The 15,485-nt window shown below is 40.1% G+C and overlaps 1 protein-coding gene and 1 long non-coding RNA gene across 2 annotated transcripts; both read left to right on the top strand.

Annotated features, from left to right (window-relative positions):
• The first annotated feature begins 9,321 nt into the window (after positions 1-9,321).
• LOC142525092 (uncharacterized) lies at positions 9,322-10,606 on the top strand. The gene is made up of 4 exons (XM_075629261.1): positions 9,322-9,844; positions 9,886-9,926; positions 10,031-10,296; positions 10,411-10,606. The coding sequence occupies exons 1-4, from the start codon at positions 9,814-9,816 to the stop codon at positions 10,589-10,591; spliced, it is 519 nt and encodes a 172-aa protein (XP_075485376.1). The 5' UTR covers positions 9,322-9,813; the 3' UTR covers positions 10,592-10,606.
• A 236-nt stretch (positions 10,607-10,842) lies between these two features.
• On the top strand, positions 10,843-14,621 carry LOC142525551 (uncharacterized). Its single transcript, XR_012815094.1, has 3 exons — positions 10,843-10,906; positions 10,998-11,096; positions 14,361-14,621. It is a non-coding gene; the product is annotated as an uncharacterized LOC142525551 (long non-coding RNA).
• The last annotated feature ends 864 nt before the right edge of the window (positions 14,622-15,485 follow it).

Genomic DNA, 15,485 nt, shown 5'->3' with positions numbered 1-15,485 from the left:
AAACTCCAACTCCAGTCCGGCCTCACTGAAATAACTGAAATGCTAAAAATCAAACTACTGAACTGAAATAATAAAATAATTAACTTCAAAGAAACGCATTTAAAATAATCATGCAATGAAGTCAATTAAATTTAAAAATCTAGAATTATGCATGGCTTATACGTAGACTGATTTACGGGTTCTACAATCCTTCCCCCTTTAAAATAAATTTCGTCCTCGAAATTAGAACTCACTGAATAACTCGGGGTATCGATCTCTCATCTCCGGCTCAGACTCCCACGTAGCTTCCTCCTTAGAATGGTTGAGCCATTTGACTTTGACTCGCTTAACCAGCTTGTTCCGAATCTTCTTCTCCTGTCTGTCTAGGATCTGCACGGGTCTCTCCTCATAAGATAAGTTCGGAGTAAGCTGCAACGGCTCGAAATTCAGCACATGCGAAGGATTTGCCATATACTTCCTCAGCATGGAGACGTGGAACACATTGTGTACTCCGGCCAGATTCGGCGGAAGAGCCACACGATAAGCAAGCGTCCCAACTCTGTCAAGGATCTCAAACGGTCCAATGAATCTCGGACTGAGCTTCCCTTTCTTGCCAAATCTCATGACACCCTTCATAGGTGCCACTTTCACGAAGACATGATCGCCCACTGCAAACTCTAACTCTCTCCTCCGCTGATCGGCATAACTCTTCTGTCGGCTCTGAGCAGTCCTCATCCCATCACGGATCTTGAGTACTACCTCTGCTGCCTGCTGGACAATCTCTGGACCCAACTCTGCTCTCTCTCCTACCTCATCCCAATGAACAGGAGATCTACACTTGCGGCCATACAGTGCTTCATACGGAGCCATACCAATAGAAGACTGGAAGCTGTTGTTGTAGGTGAACTCAACCAGTGGCAAGTTCGACTCCCAACTCCCTGAGAAATAGATGACGCAAGCGCGAAGAAGATCCTCCAAAATCTGAATAACTCGCTCCGACTGCCCATCTGTCTGCGGATGGAAAGCTGTGCTAAACAGCAACTTCGTACCCATAGTCGAATGCAAACTCTTCCAAAATGAGGAAGTAAATCTGGGATCTCTGTCAGATACGATAGAAACTGGAATACCATGGAGTCGGACTATCTCTCGGATATACAGCTCTGCATACTGAATCATGGTGAAAATCGTCTTAATAGGCAAGAAGTGCGCTGACTTGGTAAGACGATCTACAATCACCCAGATGGCATTCGATCCCCTGGCTGACTTCGGCAATCCGGTCACAAAATCCATGGTAATGTTCTCCCACTTCCACTCAGGAATAGGAAGAGGCTTGAGCAAACCTGCTGGTCTCTGATGCTCGGCCTTCACTAACTGACAGGTCAGACACTCGGACACAAACCGTCTGATGTCCTTCTTCATCCCTGGCCACCAATACAATAGCTGCAGATCTTTGTACATCTTCGTACTCCCAGGGTGAATGGAGTACGGGGACGTATGGGCCTCTGATAAGATGTCTGCTCGGATAGAATCACTGCTAGGAACCCATATCCTATCTCGGTATCTCACAATACCAACGCTGACTGAATACAAAACACTGCCCTTGGCTTCATCTCTCTTCTTCCACTGTGCCAACTGCTCATCTACGGCCTGACCACTGCGAATACGGTCCAAAAGGGAAGACTGAATGGTCAAGGTAGATAGACGAGGAACTCTACCTCGAGGGTAAGTCTCAAGATCAAACCTCTGCATCTCGATTTGAAGAGGTTTCTGAATCGTCAAATGAGCCATCACTGCGACTTTTCTGCTCAAAGCATCCGCGACTACATTAGCTTTGCCCGGGTGGTAGCTAATGTCACAATCGTAGTCTTTTACAAGCTCCAACCAACGCTTCTGACGCATGTTCAGCTCCTTCTGCGTAAAGAAATACTTGAGGCTCTTATGGTCGGTAAAGATCTGACACTTCTCTCCATACAGATAGTGCCTCCAAATCTTCAAGGCAAAAACTACGACTGCCAACTCCAAATCATGGGTAGGGTAATTCTTCTCGTGGATTTTCAGCTGTCGAGAAGCATACGCTATCACTCTCCCATGCTGCATCAGAACTGCACCTAAACCAAGCTTCAAAGCATCGGTATAAAGGACAAACTCACCGGATCCTGACGGTACAGCCAAAACGGGTGCTGAGATAAGAGCTTGCTTCAAAGTACCAAAACTCTTCTGACACTCCTCGCTCCACACAAATTTCACACTTTTCTTGGTCAGTGCTGTGAGTGGAACGACAATGGATGAGAATCCCTGAATGAACTTCCTGTAATATCCTGCTAGCCCAAGAAAAATGCGGATCTCGGATGCATTCTGAGGCACAACCCAATCTCTGACTGCAGCGACTTTCGTCGGGTCTACCTCAATGCCAATGCTAGAAACAATGTGGCCCAAGAACGCCACCTTCTCTAACCAGAATTTGCACTTACTGAACTTTGCGAATAGTTTGTGCTTCTGCAATGTCTGCAACACTGTGGTCAGATGTCTGCTGTGCTCCTCCCGACTCTTGGAGTAGACGAGAATGTCATCTATGAACACTATCACAAACTAGTCGAGGTATGGCTGAAATACGCGATTCATGAGATCCATGAAGATCGCTGGCGCATTCGTCAGACCGAACGGCATCACAAGGAACTCGTAGTGACCATCCTGAAAGCTATCTTCGAAACATCAGCATCTCTCACCCTGAACTGGTGATAACCGGAACGCAGATCTATCTTGGAGAAAATCGAAGCTCCCTGCAACTGGTCAAACAGATCCTCAATCCTCGGCAGTGGGTATTTATTCTTCACTGTAACCCTGTTCAACTCCCGGTAGTCAATGCAAAGCCTCATCGTGCCATCCTTCTTTTTCACAAATAAGACTGGCGCGCCCCATGGAGAAAAGCTCGGGCGAATGAACTCCTTGTCGAGAAGTTCCTGAATCTGCTTCTTAAGGTCTGCCATCTCTGTCGGTGCTAGTCGGTATGACGCTTTGGATATCGGAGCCGTACCTGGCATAAGCTCAATGGAAAACTCCACCTCTCTCTCGGGTGGCATACCAGAGACGTCTTCGGGAAAAACGTCTAAGAAATCTCTGACAATCGGAACATCTGAGGCTGACTGGCTGGGTTCCTCGGGGACAGATAAAAAGGTCGCTAGAAATGCCCGACACCCTCTATGCATGAGTTTCCTAGCCTGAACATACGGAATAATGCGCGGTAAAGGAAAGTACCTGTCCGGCTCAAATAAGAACTGCTCCATTCCAGGCGGTCAGACAAGAACGGATCTCTGCTGGAAGTCTATCAACACTCTGTTCCTCAATAGCCAGTCCATCCCTAGGATAATGTCAAATTCCGGCATCGGTAGAACAATCAGATCCGCATAAACAAGATTACCGTGCAGCTCAAGGTCTATATCTCGGATAACATTGATGGCTGCCATCTCCTCGCCTGACGGCAAGACTACTGAAAAGGCTGTATCTAGCCCAATGGTCTGGATCTTGAGAAAGTTTGCAAAGACCTCCAAAATAAACGAGTGAGTGGACCCTGAATCTATCAAGGCCTTGGTAGCGGAACCAGATATAAAAATTCTCCCTGAAAGAGCGGAGCTCTAAGTTGAATCCAGTAGTTACAAGAACTAAACTTATAGACATGCAAAGGTCAAGGTTCTTCTAGCTTAATTTTCCCCAAAATAAATCTGAGTAGAGCATGCAATCCTATAACAGTTCTAAGTTCAAATCTAAATCCCGATTCCCAAAACACGGAAATTCAAATAATAACTTAAAGTTTAAAGGTACCTGTCAACAACATAGTCTCCGGGTTAGTTTCCGCGGCATGGAGAGCAAAAACTCTGCCCTGAGTAGGCAGATTCCTCTGAGGGCACTGCAGCAACATGTGGTCTGGACTGCCACACTTAAAACACTTTCCTGAGCCAGCCATGCATGCTCCAGGATGGCGATGTGGGCACCTGGGACAGACAAGGTGCTCTTGAGTCCTCGTGGCTGGGCGTCCCCGCTGCTGCTGCTGCTGCTGCTGGCCTCGGTTCCTGGGCGGTCCATGAAAAGGCCTCTTATTCTGCTGCTGATGCTGATGAGGAGGAGGGCGGTGCGGTGCCTGGACTGGGCGCTTGCCCTGGCGATCCCTCTCGATATCCCGCAGATCCTGCTCTGCGGCTAAGGCCTTGGAGACAGGCAATCTCATAAGTAGCAGGGTCAGATACCCTAACATCCCGGCGCAAGATCGGCCGTAAACCCACCAGGAAGTGCATCAGCTTGGCTCTGGCATCATTCGCGATCAGGGGCACAAAGTGACAGCCCCTCTCGAACTTACGGATAAACTCCGTAACCGTCATATCCCTCTGTCTCAGACTCATGAACTCGGTGGTCATCCTGGTGCGAACCTCCTCAGAAAAATACTTGGAGTAGAAAACTTCTGTAAAGCGGGTCCATGAAAGTGTAGCCAAAGTCAAGCTACCGAAGCTCCTTCCCACCATAAGCGAGCGTCTCCAGTGAACAGATAGGTGGCACATCGGACTCGGTCTGCGTCTCCCAGCTACATAAACTCAAAGATGACCTCGAGGGATTTGATCCATCCCTCGGCAACCATGGGGTCAGATGTCCCAGAGAATTCCTTCGGACGCATCTTCATGAATCGCTCATAAACAGCCTCGGGCCCTATCGGCCTGGCTGCGGCTGCGGCTGCGGCATTGTTCCCCGCAAACTGTGCGAAGAACTGTGTCATCCCAGCTAACATCTGGGCACTCATGTCCGGTGGGGGCGGTGGAGGAGGTGGTAGGTCTCCCTCCGGTCTACGCTCCTCCCTGTCCTCTCGGCGAGGCTCCTCCTCTCTGTTGCGCTCTAAAATGCGTCTAGGGGGCATACTGTTCCAACATAACCCATACGTAACTAACATGCATAATTCCATAATTTATTTTAAATGAACACTGAAATACTGAAAATCTGGAAGCATGCTGACAAAATAATTCATGCTTTAACTGAAATGCTGAACAAAATGCTGAACTGAAAAACTTACAGACCGAAGACGTGGCTTCGTGAGCTTCTCGCGGTCAGTAGTAGTGAAACCCTATACAGAACCACCGCTCTGATACCAATTGCAAAGGCCCTGTAACTTCTTGCTTGAAAATTTGCGGAAAAATTAAAAATTTTCTTTTTAAAAGAACTTAAATGGCCTCATTCATAAAATCACTGGTGAATCAAGTTCAATATTTCAAAATATTGCAGCGGAAGGAAATAAAGTTTGCCAAAAATCACAATTTAAAAATATCCAACGACTGATAAAATATTTGCGGAATAAAATAACAACTGCTGCTCTGAGGTCCTCGGGTGCCACTACTGCCCACCCAAGCTGGCTCACTGGTCCCCGCCCTCGGCCCTGGCCTCATCAGTACCTACAACAATCAAGTCTAGTGAGCCTAAAGACTCAGCATGCATATATCGCAGGTAACGAGTAAAAATCTGAATTAAAATATGCATGAGTTAACATATCCTGTCCTGAGGCATACTGAAAATAATCTGTACTGAGCAATTATAATACGTGCATAACTGAACTGATAATCACAGTAAAAAAAAATTTTTTGCTCCATGGAGCCTGTACTGAAATAACTGATAAAATTTTCTGTTGAGATTATGTTTTACGCCTGTGGCCACTGCACTAAGCTGAACTGATCGGTAACTGGCTACCGGGGAGGCTGAAACTGAACTGAGCTGGACGATCACTGGCGACCGGGTGGTACCATACAGAACTGATCGGTCATTGGCGACCGTATAAAATAACACTCCCACATAGTGAATGAACCACAAGCCATATCGCATAAATCTAAAAAATAATCATTTTCTGTTTCATGCACGTAATATAATTAACTGACGTAATGAAAAATCCTGTAATTTTACCAACTGGATTGGATTGGATCGTCCCCAGGCTCGCTGCAACCTAACTGTGCTATGAAAAATATGCAATAGCTTAAACTTGACCAACTACGCAATTTACGTTCAAAAGATGCGACTATGACGCCTAATGACTTCGCATTTAATCATGACTCCGAGCCAACCTGAACCGACACCGAACTGACGTATAGTCATGATTAAAATACGCTGAAAAATCATAAAATAATGCTCTTAAAATGATAGGGTCGAAATCTAGGTGGAATGGAGGCCAAAACACGAAACACTCTTTCGAGAGTCAATTTGGCACATCGCCCCGTAAATTCTCGTACGACCTCAAAAATGATCCAAATGACAAACGGTCAAAAACATGACCTTCCTAACTCAATGAGGCACTGTCCAGTCCAAGGCCATGGGCTAAAAGCCAACCAAGAACTCGAACGAGCCACCGAACAGACACAGCAACTTGCTGTAATTTTCCAGCAACTGTACAATCGTGTAACTTGTGTTGTTTTCGAGACTACCGGCCATTGGGGCATGAACCACCGACTAGAGACTCTTACCAACATCCCAAGGAGTGATTTGAACCATAGCTAAGGGCCCTAGGCCAGCCACAATCCGCGTCACACCAAAACTCAACCGAAACTCCAACCGAGAACCAACGTGCATGCGTGTGTAGTGTTTTGCTTAGATCGATGTCTTGCGTCATTCCAGTGGCCATTTGATTGACCATGGCACGATCTAGACATAAAAGGGCATGACCGTGGCTAAGGGCCATAGGCCAACCAAGATCCATACCAAGCAACAAAAGAAACGAAACCATATGCTGAAAAATGGAACGGGCCGAAGGGATATAGGGGTTGTTCTTGATGTTTTGATTAAAAACCGAGGAGCCATGGACCAAGCCACCAAAAGGGCAACTTAGTCACGTCTTAGACATGCTAGGGGAGTGATCCAACCATGGCTATAGGCCCTTGGGGCAGCCAAGATCAGATCCTTCCTCCTTGACAACCAAACTGAATTTTCAAACTCCAAAAGGGACACAAATGGTGTTGCTGTCATTTCTTGCTTTCCAGCGAGCATGGGCTGAAACCGATGGATAAATGTGGTCCTAATGCATCCTATTACATGTATATAAGTCGCCTTGGGAGCCTGGAGTCGAACCAATCACCTGAAACTCACAAACCAAAAGAAATCGTGAAGCTTGCCAAGGAAAATTCGAAAATTCTGCATATGTTGTTTCAAAATTTTTTGACATGGATCTCGATTTTTGCTTGAATAAACATGATCATGTACTGAAAAATAAATGATAATATGACTTGATTGAGGTTTAGAAAGAATCTAGACATGCCTGGTTTTCGTTTGAAATGAAAACGAAAAAGAAGAGACGAGACGGCGCGGAGGAGACGGAGTGGCTTCCTTTTCTACCTTACCTTGCTCTCGATTTTTCTCTCTTCTTTTTGGCTATGTACCTCACGATTTTTACCTCTGAAAATGAGTCTGAATTCACTCTGAATTTTCGAAAAGGAGAGGGGGGAAAAGATGGTTAGGAGGGTGAGGGAAGTGGGTGCAAGATATAAGGAAGATCCAAGACCAAGTCTTCTCATTTTAAATTTTGAATTCTAGTTTGATATCAAATGAGTTGGTGGATGTTTCTAGGAGGTAGTGGCCGATTTCCTCCCTTGATATCTAGACTAGGATGTGCCCATTAATTAATTAAATTGTGCTCCCAAAAATCCTAGAATTATCCTACTAATTACATGCAAAGAATTGGTCAAAGTTGATGAGTTGGAAATGTGTGGTCTAGGCAAGGGGTGGCCGAAACATGCATGATAAATGGTAGGGGGAAATTGATTATCTAGTAATTTAATAACCCTTAAAAGTCTTACTAATCCTTTAATTAATTTAGTGAGCTAACCCCTTAATTATGCAACTTAAATGAGCTTATTTCTTAATCACCTCAAATAATTAAATTAAATCCTCAAACCTCTCTTTCTAACTTAAATGAACTTACTTGCTAGCTAAATTAACTTCTGGAAATATTTTCTGGATCTTAAATTCTATCTCAAAACTCCAACTCCAGTCCGGCCTCACTGAAATAACTGAAATGCTAAAAATCAAACTACTGGACTGAAATAATAAAATAATTAACTTCAAAGAAATGCATTTAAAATAATCATGCAATGAAGTCAATTAAATTTAAAAATCTAGAATTATGCATGGCTTATACGTAGACTGATTTACGGGTTCTACATATGTGGCCCGACTTTGAAAGTGAACCAAGAAATCTTCGCCTTGCACTTGCAGCTGATGGCATTAATCCTTATAGCAACCTTAGTAGTCGGTACAGTTCTTGACCAATTATGTTGGTCACCTATAATCTGCCTCCAAACATGTGTATGAAGAGAAAATTCATCATGCTAACTATGCTCATTTCAGAGCCTAAACAGCCAGGAAACGATATAGATGTCTATCTTGATGTGTTAGTTGAAGATTTGCAACGATTGTGGGATGGAGTTGATGGTGTCTATGATGCTTATCGAAGACAATTTTTCACTCTTAAAGCAGTCTTACTATGGACCATCAATGACTTTCCAACCTATGGTAACCTTAGTGGATGTACTACACATGGTTATTATGCATGCCCAGTATGCAAAGAAGATACTTGTGCAAAGCATTTGGAAAATGGGAAGAAAATGTCATTTGTTGGTCATAGACGATTCTTACCACGGTTTCATCCATATCGGAGGCAAATGAAAGAGTTCGATGGTATGGAAGAACATGGAGAATCATCTTTACCATTATCTAGGGTTGCTTTGTTTGACAAGCTTTCTGAAATAAGATGTGTTTTCGGAAAGAAGATTATTGTGAAAGGTAAAAAGAGAAAGAATGCAAAGGACAATAATTTGGAAGATAGTAAAGAAGAAACAAAAACAACGGACCATGCATTGTAAATATCACCACAGAATGTCTCGCAAGGGTTACATCGGCTTGGAGGCTGAACTGGTAAGAAACAGAGCAATATATTTGTAATTTTTAGCATGTTCTTCATGTTATTAAACATATGAGTTTTGAAATTGTAGCGGAACAAAAAATTGGTTGCTGAAGATGAGGAAGTTGATAGATCTGTGCTTTGGCGTAAAGCTTGAGAAGACAAATCTGGCAACATAACATGTTCGGAGACATCAGAAGTAGCTGAAAAAATTGTAAATGTTTAGTTTTATTCAATCGCCATATTGCCTAGATAAATAACATTGTAGATTGTGAATTGATTTGTCATGTCTCCAATTGTAGGATGAATTGTTGGAAAAGAAAGGCAAAGGAGAGTTCAAATCTTCTGGAATGAATGACGTGTTAACCGCTGCCTTAGGAAGCCAAGAACACTATGGAATGGTTCGAGGTATGGGAGGTTTCGTAAAACCACAAGTATACTTTAAAACTCCAAGAAAGAATAGAGAAACAATCTCAAAAGCTGTGATTGAAAATGTAAAAGCACAATCGGAGGAGACTAAAAGTTTGAAAGCTGAATTGGAGATGCTGAGGTCTCAACTTGCTTCTGTGATTCCATTAATCAATGATCGATCTTCTGAGACTGTAGCATCAAACAAGTTCCAAGGAGTGAAAAACTCAAAATTGTCAGATGATGTGCAAGAAGTTTATGATTGCGGCACTTCAAATACGAAGGTTGTATGTCTCTGAATTTTGATGTCAATTAAATTATATTCACCTCCATATAAAAATATATCATGTCTTTTTGTTCTTGAAAGGGGAAAAAATGTCACCTGGCTGTAAAAGAACGCGAAAACGTGGTGGCTTATGGCACAATAATATCAGAAGGAGGTCCAAATGTTATGATTCACCATGTTCCACTTGGGGAAGAGAACTTCAAGGTATCTATTGATGTTGTCTTAGATGAAAAAGCACAGCTTCCGATCCCAATTAAGTTTGGACCAACAATCATCAATGATGCTGTTGGTGTCATTGTTGGTTGGCCTAAAGAGTTGGTTATTTTTCCAACGACAAAGGTACTTTCGGTTTTCATTTGACTTTGTGTTTGCAACTGTCAGATATGTTGCTCGAACAATGTTTTACTTTAAAATACTTGTATGAATAATATTTTAAATTGTAGAGGAAGGGGAAACCTCAATCATTTGTGCTTGCGGATGTTCCTGGTCAGCGCGACAATTTCAAAGAAATTGAGAAAACATTACCCATGTCGTGCAAGTATATCTACTCTCATATTGTTCGATTGCTGAATGAATCGGATACCATATGCATTGAGTTTGAGGACGCTATGTTTGGACGTCCTAAAAGCATACGGTTGCTAAGAGAAGATATCGTACGCTTTATGGAGATGAGGGAGATAGGTGCCAGACAAACTTTAGTTTACATGGGGTATATATAATGTCTAACTTACAATATTTGTGCATTTATATAATATTTTTTGTGGTACTTGTTCATATTTTGAAAATTTTCTAAACGGTATATTTGTGCATCTATATCATGCAGTCACCTCTACAAAGATTTGAAGAAAAAAGACAAGGCTGATTATTTTTCGTTTGTGGATCCCGGTAATATACCTACATGCCCGATTGGCACAGATGGTCGTGACTTATCACAACATATTGCTGACCAGTTGGAAGCAGTATGTAGAGATAGCATCTGCCTCATCCCATACAACACTGGGTAAGAATTTAGTTATTTATAGATTTCTACTTCGTGGTAGTCAATGCTGTAATTTCATTTTTTCAGGTACCATTGGATCTTGACAATCGTCAACGAAGATAAGAATATGATATATTTATTGGATTCTACGTCTAACAGGAATCGAGATGATACATGGAAAACTATTATGACAAAGTAAGTAGTAGCTTATGTTGATTTTGAATACATTAACTTATAAATATGCAAAAATTTAACTTCTTACTATTTAAAATGTAGTGGGGTGAAGATGTACAATGCCTCCAAGGGTATTTCTAAAGGGCCAGATTTTAAAGTATTGACGGTATGTATCGTACTTATTTATGAGTACATGAATTGGTAGTGGTTATTAATTAGATTGTGATTGTTGCATTAACTTTTCAATTCCATTATAGGGTAATCTGAAACAAAGTGGTTCGGTTGAGTGTGGGTATTGTGTCATGAGGTACATGAAAGAGATAGTCGATTGCGATGATCCACACTTGGAGAAGATGGCGAGTTTCTTCTTGGGATAAATTTGTTGATTGACTGAGATGAATTGTTGTCATTAAGATATATTTTATTTTTGAGATAATGTGTTGCCATTGGGATATATTTTATTGTTGAGATAATGTGTTGCCATTGGGATATATTTTATTGTTGAGATAATTGCTTGAGATGAATTGTTGTCATTGTGATATATTTTATATTAGTGATAAAAAAAGAGGAAATTTTGTTCCTGTAAGTGTTGTCTTTTTTTCAAAATTCTTGTATCATTTCCAAGTGGCACAAATTCAATATGTTCTTACTTTTAAGTTGATTTTTCTTCTTGAAACAAGAAGTTGGGTTGCTTCAGATTTTGTTGGAGTTTAAGGTGATCTGGTTTTGTCTTTTCCTGTTTTTTTGGTCTATATCTGTCCTCACGCAAATGTAAATGCAACTAACCATCTTGAAAGAATTGACTGGTACTTAACATTGGTTCCCTCATATCGGATTGGTACTTAACATTGGTTCCCTCTTACATTTTTCTCATCTTCAAATTAAGCAGCGAACTCAAATTCAGCTTTAGTTCTTTGATCTTTCATAAATCCCACGAGCATACTACAAAAAAGAGGCGCAATAGATCTCATATTAGTGTACTTCTCTTCAAATTTGTTTTCTTTTTGTTGGTTTTGGATTTGTTAGCTCATTCTCGACCGCATAAATTGTGGGATTTAGTTAGTATTTGCTGTATCTGTTTATTTTAGCACAAAAGCTAGGGTTCTTCTATTACGGTACCTGATTACTACTCTATTAATAATTATTTTGATCGAGTTTCTCCTCGGTGCATTTTTTATTAATCAGGCACTTCCCATTTTGTTAAAATCTTGTTTTGCTTGTGTCTTGTTGTTGAATTGATTGAGTTAAGCTAATTTTGATTTGTCTGTTGGAAGTGTAAATTTTGTGTGATTTGGATGCGGTGGTGTTTGTTTTGTTTTTCTGGTTAAGGTTTATATTGGTGGGTTTGAATGAGGAACAGATGTGTGCAATGTCGTGAGAAATGAAGTGTGGGGACTCGGACGCTAATCATCTTCTTAATCATCTTTGGGATTTAATTATCAATTAAGATAAACAGGGTCTAAAAATTTTTCTTTTTAAAAGGTAAGTGCGGAACGTAATGGAATTTACTAATATACATCTCAGTATAGAAGTACAGTAATGTACAATAATCATGACACTAGACTAAGGTTCAACTACTAGATTCCAAATGTTAAACCAAGTCTACAATCAGTCCGGAATCACCACTCTAATCTGTCTCCTCTCATCGTCTTCTTGACCCCGATCCTGTCCCACCTGTTGTCATGCACACATACAAACAAGACAACAGCCGGATAACTCCGGTGAGAATAAATCCCAGTATAAATAATGTATACATGCAGTTAACTGAATTAACATAAAAGCATGAATTATATCTTATCACATGTAGCATAATCAAACAACATGTATCAATACCAATCTGTAAATAATATCTGAATCGTAATCTACGAAACATAATCAATACAACTCTGTAATCAAGTTCTAGTCTCGATATATCTCTCATTCTAATCTAGGGACCCCGGTGAATAAGAACGTAACAAGTCTCCCACCTACTACTACCAGTCGCGGTGGCGGTACGCTTTTATTTCTGGACTTTGGTCTAGCTGTATCGAATAATCTACAATAAGAACAATGTCTGTATCTTAAGCATATCGATACACCAAACGTCCAGTGCCTTGGCGTATCTACCAAGACTAAGCCTAGTCTGACAATGTGCAATGGGTCAGTGACTATACTGTCAAAATCTAACCCCTCTGTCAGTGACTCTCACTCAATAGCTCTCTGCTTTCTACTTCTAATTCAATAGAATAAACATAATCATTAAAATATAAAGGTATAAAAACAATACCATACAAGTATGTGGTTTAGGGAAACTCGAGTTAAATCTAACTCAAGTCGATCTCCCAATTAACATCAATTTATACCTTTCTCTTCTCGGTCTGATGAAGACGAAGTCTCGTATTCCAATCTGTCCATACCCAGTCTGGCAATGACAATCCCATAAATACAATATCAGTATATAACTCAGTTCAAAACCTGTTCTGATCAATACTCAAATCAAACACAATCTGATTAATGTCAATGACATAACAATACAATCTCAATCAATACTGAATCTGATCAATATCAATCAACTGATGTTTCGACGGTATAATAATACAGTCTTGATAACCCCGTCAATCTCAACATCACAGATATAATATCAGAATTCATAATCAGTATCAGTACAATTCATAATCTGAATAATAACACAACTCTGATATAGAATCTCAACTAAATCAACTCTGAAATTCATAATAATTGTATAACCAGTCTATTCTTTAATCTGACTTCAATTATACAATGTCTACTGTAGCAGAAACATCATATCTGATTCGTATTCAATTCTGACAATATCATAAATTCAAATCATGTCTAAACGTAACAAAACTTATGTCCAGTTGTAGCCTGCGTCGATAGGAACACAGTACTGAAGTCGGATTCAAAATCAGACGGGCGGATTTCTCGTAAATCGAATTCTAAAATCTCACGTGAAGCATTCCTCGGAGCCTTTCTTTCTTTTTCCTTTTTACTGAAGAAGACAGTTATTGTATTTATATATACATACATATCTCGTGCATGCAAGGCAAGTGGCTCACTCCTTAACATAACACGTCTCGCGCATATGCGCGACACAATCCGCGCATATGCACGAGACCTACGGGTCTCGGCTTTTAACCACTCGCGCATATGCGCGCTTCATCTCGCGCATATGCGCCAAAGTTTCTGGACGGGTCGCGCATATGCGCGCCTTATCTCGCGCATGTGCGCCGATACCTATCGTGCGCGAGGACTCTTCTTGTACTTCATGTCAAATCTTCTTTCGGTTCTCCCGGTCTGATCTGTTCCGTTTATAATCATCTCGATTGAATAAATAAATCATTTCAGATTAATCTCAGATTACAGTAATAAAATCTCGGGCCTTACATGAAGGCTTGTCTTGTCAAGAAATGGGGTGTGTTTTTGGTTTAGTAAGTGCAATTGTCTTCATGCAATTGGGGTAATCTGTAATGAATTTTTATCCGGTGTTATTTCAAGATGCAAATGAAATAAGTTCGTACTTTCAAATGAAACATGCCTCTACCAGTACTGATATATTTTATATCTAGTCAATTTTTATTTGAAATAGAAGAATCTAATGTATTTTCTTTTTCAAATTTCAGTTTGCAGGATGCATCAAGAATCAATATTACACCCAATGTCAATATGACGATGTCAGAAGTGAATGGAGTGAATTTGTTTACTCCTATGTAGGTGCTTAGATGGATGGTGTATGTTGGGATAAATATTTTGTTTGTCATTGTGGATTTTTGGATATACTTTTGGTTTTGTGGATACATTTTTTGGGTTACTTGTGGATTGATGAATATGTAATTGTGGATTCGTGGATATTAATCATATTAGTGTATTAAGTCATATATTGTGAAGTCATATATTGCGAAGTCTTTTTTTAATACACTAATTATATTAGTGTATTAAGTCATATATTAATGTAATTTATTAATACACTAATTATATTAGTGTATTAAGTCATATATTGCGAAGTCTTTTTTTAACAATTACTTCATCAAAATAAAAAATAATGAAGTGTAATAGGTAAATTACTTCGTTGTTATTTGAAAATTGTGAAGTAACATAATATTAAATACTTCGTCAATAAGAAATCAGACGAAGTGATAGAATTAATTTACTTCAACATTGTTCTGTAAAAACGAAGTTGTTTTGCGCAATTACTTCACCAAAACACAAATTACTGAAGTCTTTCGAACCACTTACTTCGTCACTAAATGCAATTTGTGAAGTAACATAATATAAAATACTTCAACAAATAGGATAAATACTGAAGTTATAGATAATATTTACTTCGACAAATATGATAAATTGTGAAGTTTTTTGTGTCTATTACCTCATCAAAATACATAACTACGAAGTCTTTTAGATAAATTACTTCGTCGATTATTGTTAATAATGAAGTAAAATATTATAAACTACTTCGCTAAATAATAATTAAGACGAAGTTATATATAATATATTACTTCATTATTTACAATAATCGATGAAGTAAAACACATTTCTTACTTCGCCACCGGTACAATTCTGGACCGGTTTTCGAAGGAAAACCGGCCTAAAACTTCAGTATTTTCAAACATACAACTTCGGTTATTATGCGAAGTAAAAGATACATCTATTACTTCACGTCCATATACTTCGGCAATTAACTACCTTATTACTTCATTGAATACGCGAAGTAAAAAGCGATTTTTCTCCCTAGTGATATCGGGATTTTT

Source organism: Primulina tabacum, chromosome 14, assembly GCF_025594145.1.
Source record: "Primulina tabacum isolate GXHZ01 chromosome 14, ASM2559414v2, whole genome shotgun sequence".
In the NCBI taxonomy this organism is placed as follows: Eukaryota; Viridiplantae; Streptophyta; class Magnoliopsida; order Lamiales; family Gesneriaceae; genus Primulina; species Primulina tabacum.
Note: the sequence above shows the minus strand (reverse complement) of the source record. Positions and strands in the feature narration are given on the sequence as shown.

Bases quoted from the DNA above. Each gene is read 5' to 3' on its own strand.
- LOC142525092 (XM_075629261.1), top strand. From the start codon at position 9,814: ATGAAAAAGCACAGCTTCCGATCCCAATTAA. The intron at 9,927-10,030 runs GTACTTTCGGTT...TTTAAATTGTAG, and splicing joins TTATTTTTCCAACGACAAAG to AGGAAGGGGAAACCTCAATC. The intron at 10,297-10,410 runs GTATATATAATG...TATATCATGCAG, and splicing joins CAAACTTTAGTTTACATGGG to TCACCTCTACAAAGATTTGA.